General features: G+C 39.1%; 2 protein-coding genes across 4 annotated transcripts; both read right to left on the reverse strand.

Moving 5' to 3' along the window:
- Positions 1–285: 285 nt before the first annotated feature.
- LOC129183281 (ras-related protein Rab-3D-like) lies at positions 286–10,880 on the reverse strand. The gene is made up of 5 exons (XM_054780360.1): positions 10,734–10,880; positions 8,752–8,985; positions 2,672–2,790; positions 2,480–2,604; positions 286–1,219 (listed from the first exon to the last, which is right to left on the reverse strand). Exons 2-5 carry the CDS (start codon positions 8,983–8,985, stop codon positions 1,032–1,034), a joined length of 666 nt encoding a protein of 221 aa, XP_054636335.1. The 5' UTR covers positions 10,734–10,880; the 3' UTR covers positions 286–1,031.
- A 37-nt stretch (positions 10,881–10,917) lies between these two features.
- On the reverse strand, positions 10,918–19,753 carry pld6 (phospholipase D family, member 6). 3 transcript variants are annotated; one of them, XM_054780357.1, is made up of 5 exons: positions 19,572–19,753; positions 18,826–19,009; positions 18,159–18,382; positions 17,870–17,923; positions 10,918–13,039 (listed from the first exon to the last, which is right to left on the reverse strand). In XM_054780357.1, the coding sequence occupies exons 2-5, from the start codon at positions 19,002–19,004 to the stop codon at positions 12,759–12,761; spliced, it is 738 nt and encodes a 245-aa protein (XP_054636332.1). In that variant the 5' UTR covers positions 19,005–19,009; positions 19,572–19,753; the 3' UTR covers positions 10,918–12,758. The 3 variants fall into 3 exon arrangements, with proteins under 3 accessions (XP_054636332.1, XP_054636333.1, XP_054636334.1); XM_054780358.1 differs by lacking the exon at positions 17,870–17,923; XM_054780359.1 differs by lacking the exon at positions 17,870–17,923 and having other exon boundaries at positions 19,671–19,749.
- Between the last annotated feature and the right edge of the window lie 2,275 nt (positions 19,754–22,028).

The raw sequence follows: 22,028 nt of genomic DNA on the forward strand, positions 1-22,028 counted from the left end.
AGACCACATGGATTTACAGCTGATGCAGGTTCAAAATAGAAATACTGACTTCGATTAATGATTTCTTATCTGTAAGCGTTAACATCGACTGGGTCATTTCACTTAGAAGGCCAACCTAATTGAAGAAACCTAACAAATAATAGGTTAAGTTAGGTTCAAACTGTCCAATACAGTATAGACAACCTGGAAGCCATACAATACTATCAAAACAGCCTAATGTTAAAATGGTAAATATCAATGGTAAAATGAGCTTAGCGGAGTACCTGAATATGGGGAATGATCTGTCTTTCTCCATAAATGTCTTTTACTTCACAGAAGGCACGGGCATTTTTCAAAGGTTCTTTGTCAACAAAGGTAGAAAGAGATATCATTTTCTAGAAGATGCTGCAACCCAGTAAAAAAACAAACTGTGTGTTACAGCCAAGTACTGCATGCCATTTGCTTCAGTTCAGGGACTATACTATGTAGCAAGAAAAATCAATCAACTTTGTATCATAGATTATGTCATTTATTTCAAAAAGACATGCTGCAAAGCGCCCCTTGGTTTTCTTAAAAAGGCAATAACTAACGTGACAAAAGTATTGTACTGCCATTAACCATTTACTTGAAGAAAAAAAAAACATTCCAAAAACTATTAGAACTTCCTGAAACGTGGAATGCCCCCAGATACTTTGCAGGTTTGTTTGAGAAGTTAGTGAGGCTGTTTCCTCCCAAGGATGTCAGGTGGCAACAGTCACAGTGATGCACCTTCTTAAACCAGCCACAAGGGGGTAGCATTACACAGGTAGATACACAGGGACGCTCATGTTCAGGTTTGGTCTTTTGGTTTGCTTGCTACCAGATAGGAAATGATAACTAGTGGGGGCAAAGGTAAAAGGCACATGTTCTCAAAGCAGCTCTTTGGCATACCAAAACAGTCACGTTTAAATAAGGCTGAATGAATGAAGCATAGGTACATAAGCATAGTATTGTGTGCGTGTGTGTGTGTGTGTGTGTGCATGCCAGAGTGTATGAACTTCCACTGTTAATTATCAGCATGCACAGCCTCCCGAGATGCTGCGTGGCGTGTCCTTCAGGCCAGCTCCCTTGTGATTGGATGATGGAGAGGCATCACTGTTGACGTTCTCGTTCATCTTCTCGCAGATGACGTCCACCACCTTGTCAAAAACCTGCTTCACGTTGATGTTGTCTTTGGCGCTGGCCTCAAAAAATTGGAAGCCTACAAGAAAGAGAACATAAGACTGCACAAATATGTACAAAATGACAGAGCTTTTTGGTGACCATGTTATTGCTTTGAGCCGTCCATTGGAATGGCCCCACAAGGTCACCTGATTTGACACCTCTGGACTTTTTTTGTGGGGCCATCTCAAATCCAAAAGTGTATGTGACACAGCTACATGACCTCGACGACATTGAACAGCGAATCAGAGCTGAAGTGAACATCCTCCGCAAGGACAGGGGAATGATCAGGCGAGCAGTGCAGGGCATGCGGAAGAGAGCGCAACTGTGCATCCAAAGAAATGGAGGTTATGTTGAGGACTAAATTGACAAAACTTACATCCATTACCCCAGTCCAAATAGCGTGAAACAAAGGGTTAATCTGGGTATCGCAGCGTAGAAGAACAACAATTCTCATTTTGCACCACAGTTTAAGACTTTTCCTTAAATTCTTTGGAGGATTTTTTTTTTTTTTTTGCTCACCGGAAAACTAGCCTGTGTTCAGTCATGCATGCAATTATGCAATAGATTTTGGGATGGGCCGAAGGATGATGTCCATACCAACATATGCAAATAAAGACATTTCATGAAAATATTCAATCGAAACTTTAGTGGCTATTTGGAGAGTGTACTTTTTTATACACCCTGTATAACGTTAAGTGTAGGCATTCACACTCTTTTTAGTCAAGTTACTATCTTGCTATATGTTACAATACCAACTCTTACCATGTTACCATTCTATTTATCTCATTAATATTTTGAAATAGCACCTGGCTACTAAGATTGGTGTATAATCCTTACTTATTGACTTTAGCTCTTTCTCTAGTCAAGGTGCTATCTTGCTAGATGTTAGCATACCAACTATTCACATGCTAACATTCTACCTGTCTCATTTTGTTTTGAAATAGTACCTGGCTACTAAGATTGGGGTATAATCCTTACTTATATAAATTGCCATCTTGCTATATGGTAGCATACCAACTACTAACATTCTGCATACCTCTTTGTTTTTTTTAATTGATTTACATTATGGTATGGGTCTAAGCAGTACACAGGCTAGCTATTCTAGATGTTAGCATCCTGGCTGCTAACATTGTTAGCGTTTCCATTTCATAGGTCAGATTTACTTGATGTTTTGTCACGTGTTCAACTCATTTTGCTACAAAAAAAAGGTTGCACTAAACATCTGCCACACGACGGCGCGGTTATTAAACTGACAAGCTAGAAAGTTCAAAAAGGCCATGCCACTGTGCACACTGACCTAGCTCCTTAGCAAGTCTCTGCGCATCTTCAGTGGGGACCTGTCTGTCTTCCTCCAAGTCTAACTTATTGCCCACCAGCACCACCTGGGCGTTGTCCCACGAGTATGTCTTGATCTGTGTTCCCCTGTGAACCAAATACACATTCTTCATAATACATGAATTTATATAGAAATATTATATGAGGTGATTACCAGTCTTGCACAGACAGGAAAGACTCCTGGCTTGTGATGTCATATATGAGGAGAAAGCCCATGGCTCCTCTGTAGTAAGCTGTGGTGATGGTGCGGTAGCGCTCCTGCCCCGCTGTGTCCTATAAACAAATAGAAAGTCGAAAACTCCCAAGTTTGCCCCGTCATTATAAACTCTTGAAGTTTAATTTGCACTGAGGACCAACAGTGAAGTCGCCCTCCATACAAAACTGTGTCTTTCTTCTTGTTTCTTGTTTCTTGGCGTCTCCTTATTACAAAGCAGGGCACCATTAACATTATTTTGAGGCTGTTATTTGTGGTACAACTAACCTATATTGTTACTTTTATCGAGCGAGTATGTGTATGCATTGTGGATAGTTTGCAGTGGCATGGCACTGCACTGTTTTAATTTGTGGTTTTATTATTTGGATCCTCTCAAAGGAAGCACACACTTGGTAATCTCCACAAGGGAAGGTGAATGATTTACTGTAGACTCAAGTAAATCCCTCCTAACAGGAGACAATGTTGCACCACCCAAAGCACACCAGGATATACACTCCCTGCTTTTTGGCTTGGCCCCATGGCCAGCATCAATATTTCACAAATATGAGCGTGTTATTTGTCTTCTTTATGTGTAGTCTGCAGGGAAATGTGTGTCATCATGCAGGGGCACGGTAGACTTAAACAGATGAATTTAATATGCTGTGCCTTTATGAAAACTAATGCAAATGCGTTAATGTTTGGCGCTAACAAAATGAATGTTTTCACCGGCCCCATGAAACCCATTGAAGCTCCTCTTCATGTAACACAACTTTATCATTGCTCCCGATGTGCACAGAATGCTTGCTTGCTGAATACATTACAATAAAGGGGGAAAAAAGAATGTATTGCTTTCATCTAAGAGGAGTGCTGTGAGTGAGTCGAGTCTGTCCTGGTGGGTGTCGGGCTGCATTGTAAGCGTGTTCGGCCCCCGCCAGCTCAAAGCCATGCATATTTCATGAAGTGTACTGTCTGGGGACCATGTTAAACATCAACTAGCATTAACGCTGCCGCGTGAGAAATGACTTGATGCCACATGCATGCCAGCCAAGCGGGGCCAAACTGGGGTGAGGGGGAAATGTGCACTGTGTGTGTTGACAATGGTCTCCAAGACTCTAAGGGTGAATGCTAGAACCTTTTAACCTCAGCTTATATTAGTTCAAGTGAATTTACAGCACTGACATTTGAACAGGCTGCCCTTTTTTTCTAACAATTTTGTTGATATAATATCTGTCAAAATTGTTTTCCCTGTGGAATTATGTTTATCTGTTTGTAGGGCTTTGTAGAAATACACAGAAAAGGAAAAAATAACCATGCAACGAGAATAAAGTCAAAATATTTGTTTTCTCGGGAAAGCTAACAATTTGTTGCCAGTTATATAAACAGCTTTGCTCTTGTTACTTACGACTTTATCGTCCGGATTTTGCAATTGTCTTCCTCTAAGTTTACAGTTTTATTTTTGTAAATTTACGACAGAGGTGCTCATTAGGTTGATCGCGAGCTACCGGTCGACCTCGAAGGTAGTGTTGGTCGAACACATGCTGTGGTGGTGAGCGGTGAGCAGACGTCTCAAACGACACACATAGATGCAAATGTCAATATTATTCTGATTGCAGATAAACTAACTCAGCGGTAAGATGACTATATCTATAACAAAAGTCATCTTCATTTGCAGCGGCTAGTTATGTCGAAAATAAGTGCATTTTTTTGGTGGCTTTACCTGGCGTCCTGAAGTCCACTATAGAAAGGCATGTTTTCTACACTTTCGCCTGTTAAACTATTGTTTCATGATTAATTGGAAAATGCGGCCACTGCTGAAACCTTTTTAATATGTTGCCTTGACTTCGGCTGAATAATTCAACATTTCTTGTGTATCTGTAATGTTTGATAGCACATGCTAACTGGATGTAATACATGAACTGTGTGTATAACGAATGCTACGTAGCTAACATACTACTCAGATTATGTACAGAATTACTGAGGAATTATCTTTTATTGCCTTTTTTAATTGAGTTGTGGATTGTTCAATGATATCAACAACTTTGAAACTGTGCATGTGTAATACTAATCATTAGTATAGTAGTTTCATACGTGTACCCCTGATATACTCGGATTTATAAATATGGTAAATATATTACACATTTATATATTATAAATATATTTTATAATAGGAGATAAATGTTTGGGATTGGTCATTTTAAAAATAGCTCGCAGGCTGAAAAAGTGTGAGCACCCCTGCTTTACATCTTAGTTCCTTGTAATCCCAGGGTTTCATTCTCATTCAGTACAAATTTATTCAGAGTTCCTACGGGGTTGACATTTCAAAATTCGATACTTTTTCCAACCTCATAAAACAGATTAGTAGCATTGCAACAACAACAATCAATAAATGAATCAATGATTAATCAATTATCCAATTAATCGACAATTACTTTGGTATTCCAGTAATCGTTTTTTGATTTAAAAATGTAAATATCTTCCAATTTCAGCCTCTCAAATGATAATCTTTTTTCATTTCTTTTGTCCTCCATGAAAGCAGACCTATTATCGTTGTGTTTTTAGCAAAACAAGACATTCACACACTTTAACTTTGGAAAACAGTGATCAACATTTTTGCCTCTTTCCTGATATGTTGCCGACCAAACCACTAACTACTGTATATTTGGTTCATACTGATTTAGTTCATCTGGGACCTAACCAATTGCTCGATTGATTGAAACAACAAGCTTCATCTTAAACGACTAAGAAAGTAATTGTTATCTACAGCCCTTGTATCATGTAAATACATTTTGGAATTAATGTTTTTTTTTCATTATTCTCAATATGCATGCCATTATGTCACCACATATTACAGGAGATTATAACTAGGGAATGTAGCTCATACAAAAGGTTGGAGGAGGATAAGAGCAGAGGGCTGACCATTCAACTTGTCAATCTTCCCAAATGTTTTCCGGGTTGCGTAACCCACTGTGTGCTCTCACGCAAATATCTCAGCTGCCCTCGCAAGCGCCTTAGAAAAACAGATCGAGCCATTTTTTTTTTCTTTCAGTTATTCATCATTTAATTTTTCAGAAAACAGAACAGTGATAACAGTCTTCGAAACATGAATATTTTTCCATACTTGAGTTACCATTTTTCATACTTTTTTAAAAAATTAATTTCCTAAATCAAATTCCATACTTTTCATACTTGTGTAGGAATCCTGTTTATTCTTTTAACTTTGTGTCTTTCTTCTCGTAGTTTTACTGCTTTATTTTTTATATCTTTATATCTTTTTTTTTTACAGCATGCTTTTTTCACATAACTTTAAGGCTTTATTTTTATAGACTTCTTTCTTGTCACTTTATAGCTTTTGTTTAACATAATTTTAAGGCCATTTTTGTAGCTTCACGACTTTCTTCTCAAATGTTATGGCTTTATTCTCATAATTTTACAACTCCAGTTTTAACAACAGCAGATCATTTGTTCTCAACATAAAAATCACACTGATTTACAGCTTCAAATAAGCCTAAACTGTGAATCTACTTTTTTTTATTATTATTATTTAGTTTGTAAGTCCAAAGATGTACTCTTTCAATCGTGTATTTTTATTGCATTTGAAATCCATGTGTGTCTACACGGTGCACTGGGGAGCTGTATGATCCCAACAGTGTGCTGTTTCATGTTTCTTTTAAATATTCATAGAGAGATCAGAACTTTAGTAAAGCTCCAGGGCTGTGGATGTGGGTGTGAACATAAAGATTTGCAAGTAGATAGACCAATAAAGATATTTTACATAAATAACACTGGAAGTGCTTTGTGTGCAGCTGTTGGAAGATGCTGCAACAGAACTAGCTAATGTGTTGTGTTGTGGCCATTCAAAATAACAATATTAAACATACACATACAGTACAGGCCAAACATTTGAACACACCTTCTCCCTCAATGCGTTTTCTTTATTTTCATGACTAGATTCTAACTGAAGGCATCAAAACTATGAATGAACATATGTAGAATTATGTACTTAAAGAAAGTGTGAAATAACACTTCACAGGTGTGCCTTGTCAAGGTTACTTAGTGGAATTTCTTGCCTTATTAATGGGGTTGGGACCATGGGGTTGTGTCGTGTGTGTCCAAACTTTTGGCCTGTGCTGTAAATGCATAAAAGTGTGAGTGTGTTCTTGTCCTTTGACATTATCCGTGTTCATTTCCTAGGTGGCCATGTGCATTGGTGTTGCTTTTGGATGTTATTACTGTTTCTGTTTCAAATACACTGTAACGTTGATTACAACGTTTTCCCTAGTGTTTGAATCATTTCTTTACAGTGGTTTCCTGTTTGAGGTAAGACACCAGGTTTTAACACAGCACAGCCAGATTTATGAGTGTCAAATCTGTCTACACAGCGCAAACACCTCTAGTGCTAGCTCTAAAGTGATGGACTTGAAATGATTGCAAAAAATGTGATAATTAATAGGGGTGTAACAGTGCATGTATCCGTCCTCTGATTTTTTTGATAGGGAACATTTGGTAAGTTACAGAAGCGTAACAATTTCCCACACGGTCTACATTATGTGAGAGACAGTAAGTTTATCTGCCCATTGTCAGGCATCTACTCCATAAATAAAAACAGTACAGCCCAGTCTATAGCGATAGTGCCAAGGAGAAGCCAGAGCTTGAAAACCCTCTTCTTTCATTAAAAGTCTCCTGTTTGGGAACACTTGGCCTACCAGGTGAAATACGTAAATGGAAAAAGACAAGTGGATAAGAGAAAAACAATGTGATGGTATTGTTCGGCAAAGATGAGAGATGAAAGATGAAAGCATTTTCTTCCCATCCTCTACCCAAAATGAACCGAACGGTGACTGTAAAACCGAGGTGCATATCATTACACCCCTAATAACTAACATTTAAAGAGTTCCAATGTTAGAGCTCCAGAGAAGTCCACAATTTAAATTTAAAGCTCTTATCAGCACCTGTCCCTATAACCACATATGTGTCTTCTGCTTTTTTGCGGAACTTATTACAAAAGAATGACAAGTCTCGATGACTGTGAGGTAACGGTCTCACACTGAAAGCAGTAAGGCTACTGTTTGTTCACACTGCAGGTCAATTCCAATTTATTTGCTCAAATGCGGCTCAGGCCTCATTCGTATGTAGGGTAGATATAAATTCAATATGTATCCAAGCTACTGCAGTCAAAACGGTGAGGTTGCATATATCCGACCCATATGTCATCAAAAGGCATGTTTTGTCATGCAAGACTTGGATAAAAGGTACTCACCAATGTAGGCAAAAGTTATTCTATCTGAAAATTATTTCAAAAAAAGTGAAGTGGCATACGTCAATGTCCCACCACTCCTGGCTCCGACATCTACCCACACGCTCCTCAGAACAGACGTTGCAGCAAGTTCTCCATGAATTGCCATAGCCAAAAATATTGTCTTTTTCTTCTTGATCATCTGGTTAAGATAATGTTGACTCCGGTTGCACAAAATCTTTGAAATTGCAACAAACCCGCCAAGGAGAGCACAAATTCAGGCAATGTTTTGTTCCGTAAAAACACACATCAAAGCGTGTGATGTGCTTTTGTGCATGTGCATCACTTCCTGGACTCTATGCTTTCACAGACAAGTCAGATTTTTTTGGTAATTTGACCGACCACATAAAAGATGGTATTTTAACAAAAAAAACAAACTGGGCATCATACCCTGCAGTATGAATGTAGGCTAAGACTCCAACGGCACACTATGTTTCGCCACTTGTTGTCAAAGTAGCATGTTTTATTATTACGCTATACTACTGTATTGACAGTGGTTCAGTTCTTTTTACACTTGTGTAACAAGTAGGATTTTCCATTACACGTTTGCCTTAAGATTATTGTTTTTACATATCACTATTGTTCACTATTATAGCAGTGATGAACTTACTTGTACACTTGTATACAGTTCAGAATGTTACAATGTTACTTTAAAACTGCCTGTACTGTTAAAAAAGTTCTTAAAACGACAGTTGCGGTTCCATCCCCTATCTGATTGTAAATGTCGAAATCATGCTGTCAGGCTCACCCAGATCTGTAGCTTGATGCGCTTGTCGTTCCTGTAGATGGTCTTGACTTTGAAGTCAATGCCCACCGTGCTGACAAATGCCGAAGTGAAGGAGTCATCCGTGTAGCGGAACAAGAAGGACGTCTTCCCCACGCTGCTGTTGCCGATGATCAGCAGCTTGAACATGTAGTCAAAGTTCTGGTCGGCTGCATCTCTCTCCTCGCGGCCTGCTCCTGAATCTCTGGCTGATGCCATCTGTCAAAAGAGTGTACCTCGACTTTAAGGTCACGGTTCGGTTAATTTCCGGTACAGTAAGAACAAAATGCAAAACATAAAACTGCTTCGCTTTTGTGTTTAGTGATTTTAAACTGAAACATAAACAACTGCAATCTGCTGGCAGGTAATTATCCAATAAATACAATTCTCCAATAAAAAATTAAAATACAGCTATAACATACAGAAAAATTGAAGGACATGGGGGCCGCACTTTGTACACCCTTGGTTTACAGCGTTTCATTTTACAAAAGTGCCAGTCCACCACAAATACGTTTGGACTGCCACAAGTAAATTTGGCACTACCTGCAAGTGTAACCCATCTGGCCCGCCACTGGGCACACCCATGCAGGGCTTGAACCAAGGTCTGATGAATGAGAGCCAAAAATGGCAAGTGTGTCAACTCAATGTCCAACGTGACTTAAGGAGTAGGGAGTGAGGTTTACCAACGTACTTTCGCATAGCTGCACCAACTGGCATCGTTACACTGGAACTGTATTTTTGCTATTTTCGTTGTTATTATTATTATTATTATTATTAAGGGGGAAAAATTATATAAAAATCCAAACAAATTGTAGGTCGACCAGCATTATGGAACGTTTTGTGTTGACTTTAAAAGATCCCACTGTACGTTTGTGACTTTTCACACACTTTGGATGCTGCAGTTGTTCACTCATGATTTTAAAAAGACGTCATGTTCAGCCATGATTAAAAGCCTCGGTGGAGGTCTGAAGTTTTTGAGTGCACTGCTGAGCATCATGTAATCCTTCATGTGGCCAGTCCAAGCAAATGGCAGTCCACTATCTTGTTTCGGGCAAAGTGTTGCAAACATTTCATCACAACTTTTATTGTGATTTGTCTTTATATAAATTAGAATCTTGACTGGGCAGGGTGGTGCAGAGGTCTAAAAATGTCATGTTGAAGGATCTCGTCTGCTCGGGAATTCAAGTTAACGCTCACACATCCGAAATCCATCCAGGTAATAGTCGAGTAAATGCTTAATTGAAGTGTTGGTTTAAAAACAATCCATCTTTTGCCATTGTTAGGTTATAAATCATGGCCTGGGTGTGCTCCACCTACTCTTTGTCCCTCTGTCACCCACCACTCTCATCTGCGATTTCTCAACATGGACTCGGAACTTATGCTGTCGATGCTGAGCGGTGTGTGAAAGGCCTGTGCATCTCATCCATCATTTTTCTGACCATTCATCCACCCACCTATTCATCTTCTCCTTCATATCCATTCATCTGTTCATCCCAGGTGCCATCATCCATCCTCCTCCTTCCACCATCTCCAGGCATCATAAAGATGCTGAACCATGCATTCACCCTCACATCCGCCCACCTTCCACAATCTGGCTGTCCTGCATGATTGCTGCAATCTCTCCAGGGACCTGCTCTGCATTACCGCTCCCATCAAAGCAAAGTGGGACTGTCTCAGCAAAACACACAATGACACGTGCACAAAAAAGTAATGGGTTTATGACACAAAACTTCTGATGTGCTGGAAAGGGAAGGTGTCGACACGTGTTATCAAGCCAACACAACTGGGCTATGTGTGTGCATATGTGACAAGGCTGCAAGTCACAAGGGGATCAGGACACTTGTTGACGTTCACGACTAATTCAATTATTTACGCGCACAATATGACTAGACAAGTAAAGTTACTAAACTCACACACAAGAACATGCTCATGTTTAACATAATAACTTTCTGCCACGCCGTCGCTACCTTGGCTGAGTCTGCTCCCTCCGTCAAGCGTCGTCCTCCACCTCCGAAGGGGGATCAGTGTGGACCGCTCCCGGATCTTTGCATGCGCTCGCTGCCGGGACGTCCACCGTGCAGGCGGTGAAGCTCACGGTAGTGACGACGGAGAGCTTCCGGTCTGGACTTTCGAAGTAATGTCTCTATTGCGAGAGTTTAAAAAACAGAATACACAAACACATTAACATATTTTTTGCAAGATAATTTTGGGGAATGCTTTACAGAGACTGAACCAGACAAGGTGACTACTGAAGTGTAATAAAGAGAAAATCATGTGCAATTTAAGTGTTAGTGCACCTCTGTGATTCCCAACCACTGTGCTGTGGCAGAGTAGTATGGGGAAATGATCCAATTTGGCCTAACTGGGCCAAAAATGATTTATTTCCAACAAAAATGTATCTTTGTTACCTAGCTCTGCTAGCATCGCATAATGACAGGCAGAACTATCAAATGTTCTTCCACTAGGTGGAAGGAGGTGCATAATTAACCCGTGCTTCCTTCTGTTGCTATTCCTGCAACATTTTTGTTGGGTGGAATTGCGTGATATTTTTCTAATGTAAAATATGTGCCTTGGCTCACTAAAAGGTTGGGGAACCCTGGTTTAATTACTACATTGATACATACAAGAAAACCCAAAACATGGCACTGGTCATTTTTATCATGTATGCTGCGGTAGGTAATGCAAAATTATTTTCACATACACTGTATACATACACACACATATATATATATATATATATATATATATGTGTGTATTATTTTTTTCTTTGTTTTCCTATAACTTGTTAATTTGTTGTCCTTTCACTGCAGAAAATAGGGCTAAATGGGGGATAAATACCATGCATTCATCTCTTTCAAACAGTTGTGTATGACTGGAAGCGGCACAAATTGTAAGAGCTGATTTTTTTCCCCCACTACAACACAAGGATTTGAATTACAGAATGACTAATTGTTAATTGCTTCAAAAAGCATCTTTTCGCTTTTATTTTGAAAGTCAAATACGTTTCGGCCCTTCGAAACTGGTTTATGTGTAAACTCATGACCTCTTAGTTAAAAGTTGTAGCTTACATAATCCAGCAGCTGATTTGTTGTGTTTGACATTGTCATTTACTACACATAACTTGATGGTGAATGAGGTCAGGCTTCAAGTGAGACAAGCCGGTATTTAATCAAGCATTAAGGAGTCATGCAACCATTTGAAGCAGTTCTAAACACCAGATCAACATCAATGTATTGCATTGTTCACTGATAACACTACTGTTACGTGTTGGTGCTGCAAAGCGTCTATGAAAATCTAAACTCAGGAAAAACTACAGCTGTGGGTGTAAGGATGCATCTAATACGCCAAAGCAGTTTGTTTATGACTGGCACCGAGTCACTGAGACAGCAAATAAACCACAATGAACAAAAAAACCTGCGCGGGTCTAAATAAACAGAGTGATTTCTAAATGATTCCAACGTGAACTATTTCAAAAAGCAAATGGTACAACATGACACCCACTTAAACCTGAAAATATGCTTTCTTCCATTAAAAAAATATATTATTTGACTAAGATCTATACAAAAACAAACTCTGCGAACTGAGGCCTGGTATGCTGTTTCATACATGACAGCATATCATAGCAAGACACAGTTACCGTGCAAATGTGAACGTAGTACAGAAATCCAACTGGATTTAAACACTTTAATACGTTTCAATACCATGACCTTGTGACATGGCTGCTCTCCGCAAGGGGAAAAGGGTCCAACATTCCAGAAACAATGAGTCCCAAATAAAAAGTTGACTTGCCCCAAACTAAAAAACGGGCAGAATAATCACAATAAGATTAATAAAATTTAACATTTTCAGTGTAAATGCTGGTCTCTCAGCAGGATCCTACTTTAAAACTCACCAACATAACACCTCCAATCTTTCAAAACTCAAAACAACAGAACCTCTTCTTAATATGAAATGCTGACTGGAAGTGTCTGAAAGGATTTTTTGGTTTTGTATTAATATCCCCCACTGCTCATCAGTCCTGAGTCCATATCAGCCAGCTTTTGGCTACTTGAGGGTGCATTCTGAGATGGATCATTGTCTGCCCATAACCTACTGAACTCCTTCACGTAGGGCCTGACCAGGTCTGACTCCTCCGTGATGAGGATGTTCTCCGAGTTGGACTGCACTGCTGCTAGCGTCCAGTTGAGGGAGCCTGTGATGAGCAGCCTGCTGTCCACCACCGCAAACTTGTGATGCATGTGCATATAGCCGGCCACCTTGCGCACGCAGATCCCTATGGAGGAGGAGGAGGAGGAGATGAGCGTGGACGAGCAGACTGAGTAATAGCAAGATTTCAATGCATTATGGATGAACTGTTGTGCTTTGGAAGTTATGAAGCTCAAATAAACAGAATAAAATTGTGCTGTTGAAAAGTTTATGCAAAGATCATGCCATATATAGACCTGTTGTTTCGTTGCTGCAGATGTATGAGCAAGAGAATACTTTTTAGAAATGTTATTGCCAGGTAGTGAATGCTTCTTTGAAAGCACGCTCTCTTCACTCTATATTTGCAATCTAAAAGAGTACCCATAAATTGATTCCAAACTATTAAGAATTTTGTTAGTCATGTGGTATTTGGAATCAACAAGGTTATCTTTTATAGCCAAGGGTTGAAAAAATGCAGGCATAGAGGATTGCACTACTTACTGTAGTCGAGGGTGCAATTAATTCAGGCCTGATAATTTTACTGCCTAAACTCGCTGCCATAGAAAACAAAAAATAAGTCGTTCGGAACCATTTTGAACTAAAATATTATTCAAAATATTTCAATTATATATACTGTAAATTCTGGTGTATAAGCCGCACCCACTAAATTTAGAGGAAAAAACAGATTTGTAGTTATATAAGCCACACACGTCCACATCATAAATGCAAGAGTCCGTGAGGACCTGACAACTCTTTATTTGACAGGAGCCAATCATGGGGGGGGGGCTATTAACAATTAAACACTCAAAAGGTTTGCCTAATAACTACGGTATACAAAAACATGTACCAATACCAGTTTAAAATGGAAAAAATAAATGTTTTTAAGTTCTCCAATAATGCATTTCATCTGAGCAAAGCATTTAATTGGAGGACAGGCAGCATAGAAAATGAATGGCTGGCGCTGCAATGCTGCCTCTGTCCACCAGAGGGAGCCAGAGAAACCCAAAGCCCATCATCCAGAGGGAGGCTGACGTCACTGCAGCGCCCCAATGAATGCGTTGCTCAGACACAATGCACGATGGAAAAATTTAAAAAGCTGTTTTTTTCATTTTAAACTTGGATTGGTGCAATAATATCTTTTGAGTGTTAAGTTGTTGTGTGATGAGTTTAGTGTTCTTTGTAAGATGACACCGTGAGTCAGACTGTTACAATGTTATACTGTTATACTTCCAGTGGGTTGACAAGCTCGTTGTGAGTGCATGTGAGTGGCTCATGCCACAGAAAGAACTACTGTTTCCTCACTGACTCACGGGCAGCACAGTAAACAATTACTACTAGTTCTGAAGTAAAGGAGATGTCATGAGATTAGAATTTAGCTGCACGGATGTATAAACCGCAGGGTTCAAAGTTTAAGAAAAAAGCAGCGGCTTATGCAACGGAAATTACGGTATGCCTAAAACAAAACTGATGGAAAGTCAGTGAGGTTCCCTCGGCTGGAAAAGTTAGCACCTCAATATGCCTGCACCTCTTCAACATGACTGTCAACCTGGTCTGACATGCACATATTTCTCAATAACAAGGCTGGACATAATTTTGTTTCATTTGGCTTATGCAATTCAACGTAAATGCCTTTAGCCCTGAGCCTTAGGTTCTGCTGCTTTTCTGTTTGGCCATTCTGTTCATCTATTATACCTTTTTTGTCTAATGAAACTGTTTTGAAACAAAATAAGACAACAGAAAGAACCCAGTAAAGTAAAATGAAGGGTTACAAATGGACGCACACAACACTGGATTGTGCAAAGGACTTGTCTATGAACTAATGTGATTACAGCTAAAGTACAATACTTTCCTGAGAGGGAAAATGGAAGCATCTATTTGGAGGGAGGTCCTTATTTGTTTAAGGTGGACGATACACTGGCGATTTACTGAGAAATCTTGCCACTGTTTTAAGAAATATGGTAAATAAATCTACTACTATTACACAGTATCACCTAGGGCTGCAACTAACAATTACCTTCTTAGTCGATTAATCCAAGGCTTGTTGTTTCGATTAATCGAACACAATCTGTTCGGCCCCAAACAAACCAAATCGATATGAACCAAACACAAACAGTTGGTTTGGTCCGCAACATATCAGAAAAGAGGCAGAAATGTTGATCACTACTTTCCAAATGTGTGTGAATATCTTGTTTTGCCTAAGACACAAAAGATAGGTCTGCTTTCATGGATGACTAAGGAAATTAAAAATATTCACATTGAAATAAGAGGCTATTTGCATTTTTAAACGATTAATCAAATACCAGAACAGTTGTGGATTAATTGGATAATCGATATAATCACAGTCAGATTGTTAGCTCTAGTATCACCTCCAGAGGAACCAAATAGTAGTACTAGACAGACACAGAGTAGCTTGCTCAGTCAGGGATTTATATGTCATTACACACGTTGTGTAGAAATACACGAGATTATAAAACAGACCCTGGCCACAGAAAGACAAAAATATCACAAGAGCGCATTGCAGGAAAAGCAATCAGGTAAAAGGGCTAATTGCTGTGCATCTCCAGCTAGTCTGCCTGTCTTACTAAGAGGGCAAGACGGCGCACGTGGGTCTCACTTGTCCGACTAAAGAGAGGCTGAAATACAACTATTTATTACATTGGATAAGGACCAACAGCAGCTCTGCTCAGCTGAGGCTGATTCAGTAAAAGGCAGCCATGCTACTGCAAGGACGATTTATTGTAGTGTCATTGTGATTATACTGCATTCACTTTGGTGTATATTGGCAAGTGAGTGTTACATATTGGCTGTGTGAATGATGGATTTTCATGAAGGACAAGTTCTTTTTGTTTATTTCTAGTCACTTCGGCTCTTCTGGTTCAGGACACATTGTGCATATTTCCCCTCTTTTAAACACGTTACCTTGATTTGCCAACATTGAAGATAACATTCCAGTTTTGGTCGTGAAAACAGCGGCTTTGTGTGGGCTCTTGTCTTAAAAAGCCACTACTTAATAGAATCAAAGTGCAACACTGGCTGGCTTGAATGTTAGTATGTGCCCATGCCACTGATTCAGCTATTTGAGCATGAAAGCACGCTGCAGGACAAAGACAAGATAGAACATGGATGAAAAGAAAACAGATTGTGCCTTGTAGCTAAGTGGTTGACATCCACACAAACACGCGCACTTAGAAACACTTGGCCTAATGAAATCCGCCGTTCGGGTTGCCAATTTCTTACTCACTTCATTCTTTCAATTCGCAGTAGCTGCAATTTAGCAAATGCAGAAGCCTAGGCGAGATAGTAAGTGAAACACGCAACACAAAGACATCTGCTGTCATCCCCCCATTCACCACTGAGGAGCCTCAGAAATCCTCTGACTTCCTGGCAATGATGCTGATAGTCCAAGAACAAAGTGAACACCTATGGAGCAGACCTGAGTCATATTTCCCATACACCCAGCCAAGCAGATCCAAATAATTACCCCCAGAGTGGTTGATGTCACTTAATCTATACCGAAGAAGCTCTGATGCCAAGTGAACCCAAAAGCTGTACAATTTGAGTGAGAACCAGTAATTGAACTTACGACGACATAGCAAAGTGTCTAGCTATGCAATTATATACACAAATAAACTTTATTATTATGCTAAACATGCAGTTGCTTAAACAGTGCACCCAGTTGAAGTCCCCACAAAGATCATTGGGTTCATAAGATGCCTGTCGACAAACAGAGCACTTAATATTTCCAGCAATGCCAATAAAACACCATTAGGTAACAGTATTGCTCCACAAACGCTTTCCTCTTACCTCTCTATTACATGTCTGCTAGGTGTATTTTTTATTATTTTATTTATTTTACAGCAGTTAACATTTGTTTAAACCTATATTTGGCAGTTAGGGTAGCGTTTCCCATACACTTATTTACTTATTTATGGTAGCACGCCACAAATAGATTTGGCACTATCTGTTCGGCCTCGCTCATAAACACATTATAACACACCTGGTCTGCCAGAGAATAACAGCATGGAGCAGGAGGGATCGATGTTGCCAATTTAGCGACTTAGTCGCTATATTTACGAGTATTCAGAGCCCTCTCGGTACTGAGACTAAATGACTTTTGGAGAAAAAAAAATATTAGTGTAAATCCTGTTTCTTTTTTTTTCCTTTTAATGTAAATACTGTCTTTTGTATAAATTCAGATAATGTCCTTAATCACACACCCACTTACTTGAATTGCACTGTTATATTATCCCGTTTGCACATCTCAATCTTACTCTTTATTACTTCTTAATTATTGATTTATTTCTTAAGTGTTGCGTATATGCGCAGTGAGAGCTAATTTAACAGCAGCCAAATTCCTTGTTTGTGTAAGCATACCTGACCAATAAAGCTGATTCTGAGACTCTGAAATGAAAGCACGTATTGCTCTTCTCAACGAGCAGTGAGTACTGCTGTGGGCAACAACATGCTTTTCATGTTGTTTTACTCACTTTTTGCAAATGTGTCACGGCCAATCATGCAATTCGACAAATAACGTCATCCCCCATTCCTGCCACAAATATATTGTAGCCCTGTGGGAAACACATACTTTTAGGTACGTCTTCTAAAATGCAGAACATACCCATTATCATTTTATTATTACTGTATTTGAGCTGAAGTAGCATATAGTGACATGACAAGATTCGCCATACGGAATTTAATGATTTCACAGGAGTGTTTCACTGCCGAATAGTGACTGATTGAATCAAAATTATTTTTTGTCAATGCAAGAGAAACCTCAAGTCTTCAAGAATTTGTTGAACTACCAAAAGTATGAAATGTGTATAATTCTGCATACTTTAAATGGGGATGCATTCCTTTAGGTAACACAATTATTTCATGAGTGTTGGGAAAATAAGTAGGTGCCTTAGTCTTCACTTACCTGCGGTGGTCCAACTCCAGACTCCATGAGTAGAGCTGATAATATACCTGTACACTACTCACAAAAAGTTAGGGATATTCGACTTTCGGGTAAAATTTCAAGATGAACCTAAAATGCACGATGACCTTTATGGTTGAACTTAATTTGACCTTCTCAAAACTTTTGAATGCACATGTCCAACTGCTCAATGTTCCAGTGGGTCAAAACAGGTGAAACATCCAGTTCTGAACATTGTACATCTAACATAACTCTTTCGTGATATTTCCTTCTAAATTCTCATTTCACTTACCGGCCTTGCGAAGGGCTCCAACTTGGGAGCCGCTGATGGCAGAGTAATGCTTGTCAACCAGGATTCTGACAGTTACTCTCCTTCGGTAAAGTTCTACAACAGCCCTGCCCAGGTCCATGTTGGAAAATGAAAACATGCACACATCGAGAGAGGAGGAAGCTGACAGGAGGAAGCGGAGAAGACGGGAGAAGGAGGTCTCTACACCATGAGGCAACGGGCAGGAGCTGCAAGAACCGAATACAAATCTGTCTTAAAAGTTACAATTTCAAATAATAGATGTTGTCATATATGTTGCTATCACACAATAATTGTAGATGAGGAGTATTAGCACATGCAGTAGGATAACAGACAAGACATGCGTTAGCTATGTTTGAATTATATTTCCAGTGCGCAAAAGCTGTGACAAAACCAAGGTTACATCCATGGCATGCAATGTGCTTTCGCCAATTCTAAGACTCAGTCACAATGACAGACTGAATAACATTTGTTTGGCAATTATGGAGAGTCTTTTTATTTTTCCAAGGACGTCAGTCAGTTGAAAGCTGTATTTGTCTCTGCAAACGCCGTTTATAGCACCACAAAAGAAAAAACATACACAAAGCTCCTCTCTCGCTTTTTCCAACGAATCACAGCAGCTTCATTATGCTCAGTACAAAGAGTCACTTACTGAGGGGAAGCAGGAGAGAAGATGTGCTCCATGCAGGCCACCTCTGCGGGGAAGAAAAGAACCTCGTTCAGGGTTCTTGGCGGTTTGAGGCGATACAGAAGCCTGCAGAGCAGCTCCACACTGAGGGAGAGGGCCACCGCTCCCAGGCTGACCACCTTGACTGTCCACATCAATGACATCCTTGCTGTAGCAACAAAAATATATAAACATATTTAGCCAAATAGTTGTCTTTCTGTATACAGTGTGTAAGTGCTTTATAGGTGGCCCAAAGTTGTGCACATAAAGCTGCTCTGTCACTGTGAGCGGCTGCCTATAGAGGGTGCTTGCATTCAAACGTACAGCACACGCATTAGTTATGTTTGTCACCCCAGTCGTTGCAATTTGGCTTGCTGGTCATGTTAGCTATCATTGAATGTAGCCTATCATAACTGCTAATTGCCTCTCTGGGATTGCTTTTGTGTGTGCGCGCGCGCGCGCGCGAGCGCTACGGACATGTACCTCTATACCAGCCAGCCATGAGTGACCAATTATCTTATTTAGTCCGAACGACAATTTCCGCCAATTTTTATGCAGTTCATTTAGCAATTTTGACTTTAGTCCAACCTGTTCTTTTTGTTTGTTTGAAATTTTTTTTATCTTGAACAATCTTGACATACAGCATCTTTAACGTAAGTTCACCCACATATAAGATTGTAATGTTTTTAGCTGGCGTGCCATCTAAGGTACCCTCGTGAGCTTAGGCTCACCTTTGTTCCAGACTTCCCGAAACCGTAAAAAAAAAATGAGAAAATGTTTTCGCAAAATTGCAGACGATGTAAAAATGACTAAAACAGTTTACGACTAACAATTGTTTAACCTCAGCGGAACAGTCTGTCTGTAGCCCCTGACGCCATCACGCGGGTAATGCCAACTAGCCTGCGTCTTCTTCTTCTTCTTCTTTTAGTTTAATGGCGGGTTGCAACCATGACTTGAAAAGGTGCATACCGCCACCTACTGTACCGGAGTATGTAACATGGGCCATATACAGTATCTTACTTTATGCTATCTTAGATAGTGAGGAGACTACTTATACTACTACTAATAATAATCCTAATAATAATACTTATATAATACTATATATTACTATATAATACTATATAATATAATACTAAAATATTCTAATACTTATCTATATTCTATTATATAATCCTGTGTCCTTCAAATATTCTATCACTGCCCTCTGTATATCTCTTACCCCCTCCCCACCTGTTCCTAAGATACCCTCAATGCTCCATTCCCTTCCTATCTTCTTAATTCTTTTCCTTAACGTTACACGTTCTTCCCTATATCTCTTGCAGTGTAGTAATATGTGTTCTACGTTCTCTATACTTTTGCATTCCATACATACTTTTGATTTACATTTCCCTATCAAAAACATCTTGTCATTTAACCCGGTGTGATTGAGCCTCATCCTAGTTAACACTATTTCCTCTTTTCTGTTTTTTCTCTTCACCCCTTGTGTGCTGATAGATTTTTGTACTTTATAATACTTTCTCCCGCTACTACCCTTATCCCACCTATTTTGCCATTTCTCCATCATTTGTTTTTTGATTATTGCCTTTACTTCGTCTTTACCAGCAGGTATATCTATAATTTCATTCCTTCTAATTCCCATTTTAGCCATTTTATCTGCCACCTCATTCCCCTCCACCCCTACATGTGCAGGCACCCAGCAAAATCTTATGTCTATTTTTAACATGTGTAGTTGGAATAAGTTTTGATGTATTTCTAATAATAAATCCTCTCGACTTGATTCCATATTTTTAATACTATATAATGCTGCCAGAGAGTCCACACAACATACCACTCTATCTGGTTTTATTTCCTCTATCCATTGCAAGCCTATAATAATTGCCATCATTTCTGCTGTATAAACCGAGAGCTGGTCAGGTAATCTTTTAATGATGCTATAATTCATTGTTGGTACATAGATTCCAATCCCCACCTTCCCTTCTTCGCTTTTTGATCCATCTGTATACATATCTAAGTAACCATAATATTTGTTTTTAATATATTGACTTGCCTTATGTCCTTTTTCATTATCTTTCCATTTATTTTTTAACTCTGTTATATGTATATCTACTTCAGGTTTCGGAAATAGCCAAATAGGAATATTGCTTATGGGTGTAGAATTATTAATATGTATATTTTTTATGTTATATTTATCTATTTTATCTTTAATTACCCACCCAAAGCTATTACTTTTAGTTGTATTATACTCCCAACATTCCTCTATCACATTCTTGGCCAGATGTCCATGCCTACATCCTTTAAGTCTACTCCAGTATGTTAACATAAGTTGATCTCTTCTCAGGTCATACGGTACTTCTCCTAACTCCACCTGCATTGCTTTAATTGGTGTTGATATGATTGCACCTGTACATATCCTAAATGCTTTGTGAATATTTCTTTCTATTTTCATTAAATGTGTTTTAGCTGCAGCTCCATATACAAAACTTCCATAATCTATATTTGCTCTCATCAAAGCTCTATATATATATATTAGTGACTGTTTATCTGCTCCCCACTCCTTACCTGTAACAGCTCTCATTAAGTTTATTATCCTCTTACATTTCTCTTCTACCTTTTCCACATGGGTCTTCCATGTGCCTTTCTGATCTAGCCACATACCAAGATATTTAAAATGATCTACTTTTATCATGTTTTGTCCATATAGCATCAGGTTCTGATTTTTTATGCCTTTTTTCCGGGTAATCGTCATGTAACATGTTTTATTAGGTGATAGCTTAAATCCCCAGTCATATGACCATTGTTCTATCTTCTTTATTGCTTCCTTCATTTTACTTGTCACATTTATAGAATCTCGTCCCCTTGCCCAAATCACTCCATCATCTGCATATAGGGCCGACCCAATCCTTCTATCCAGATTCATGAATATATCATTTATCATTATGTTAAACAAAACTGGACTAATTACACTCCCCTGTGGTATACCATTTGCTATACTGTATTCTTCTGACATCTCTGATCCTACTTTAACTTTGAACTTTCTGTCCGATATGAAATCAAGGACCCAGTTATAGAACCTACCTCTAATTCCCATCCTATTCATCTTAATCAATAAACCCTCCCGCCACATGGAATCATAAGCCTTTTCAATATCAAAGAATACAATATTCATCAACTCTTTCATTTTAAATGTT

Source organism: Dunckerocampus dactyliophorus, chromosome 6, assembly GCF_027744805.1.
Source record: "Dunckerocampus dactyliophorus isolate RoL2022-P2 chromosome 6, RoL_Ddac_1.1, whole genome shotgun sequence".
NCBI lineage: Eukaryota > Metazoa > Chordata > Actinopteri > Syngnathiformes > Syngnathidae > Dunckerocampus > Dunckerocampus dactyliophorus.

What these genes read in the sequence shown, in the direction of transcription:
- pld6 (XM_054780357.1), bottom strand. Translation starts at nt 19,004, where the DNA reads ATGTCATTGATGTGGACAGTCAAGGTGGTCAGCCTGGGAGCGGTGGCC. An exon ending in TTCTCTCCTGCTTCCCCTCA is followed by an intron (nt 18,383 to 18,825) that starts GTAAGTGACTCT and finishes CGGTTCTTGCAG; the next exon opens with CTCCTGCCCGTTGCCTCATG. An exon ending in CTGGAGTTGGACCACCGCAG is followed by an intron (nt 13,040 to 17,869) that starts GTAAGTGAAGAC and finishes CCTCCTCCATAG; the next exon opens with GGATCTGCGTGCGCAAGGTG.
- LOC129183281 (XM_054780360.1), bottom strand. Translation starts at nt 8,985, where the DNA reads ATGGCATCAGCCAGAGATTCAGGAGCAGGCCGCGAGGAGAGAGATGCA. An exon ending in TTCCTGTCTGTGCAAGACTG is followed by an intron (nt 2,605 to 2,671) that starts GTAATCACCTCA and finishes TTTGGTTCACAG; the next exon opens with GGGAACACAGATCAAGACAT. An exon ending in GAGACTTGCTAAGGAGCTAG is followed by an intron (nt 1,220 to 2,479) that starts GTCAGTGTGCAC and finishes TCTTTCTTGTAG; the next exon opens with GCTTCCAATTTTTTGAGGCC.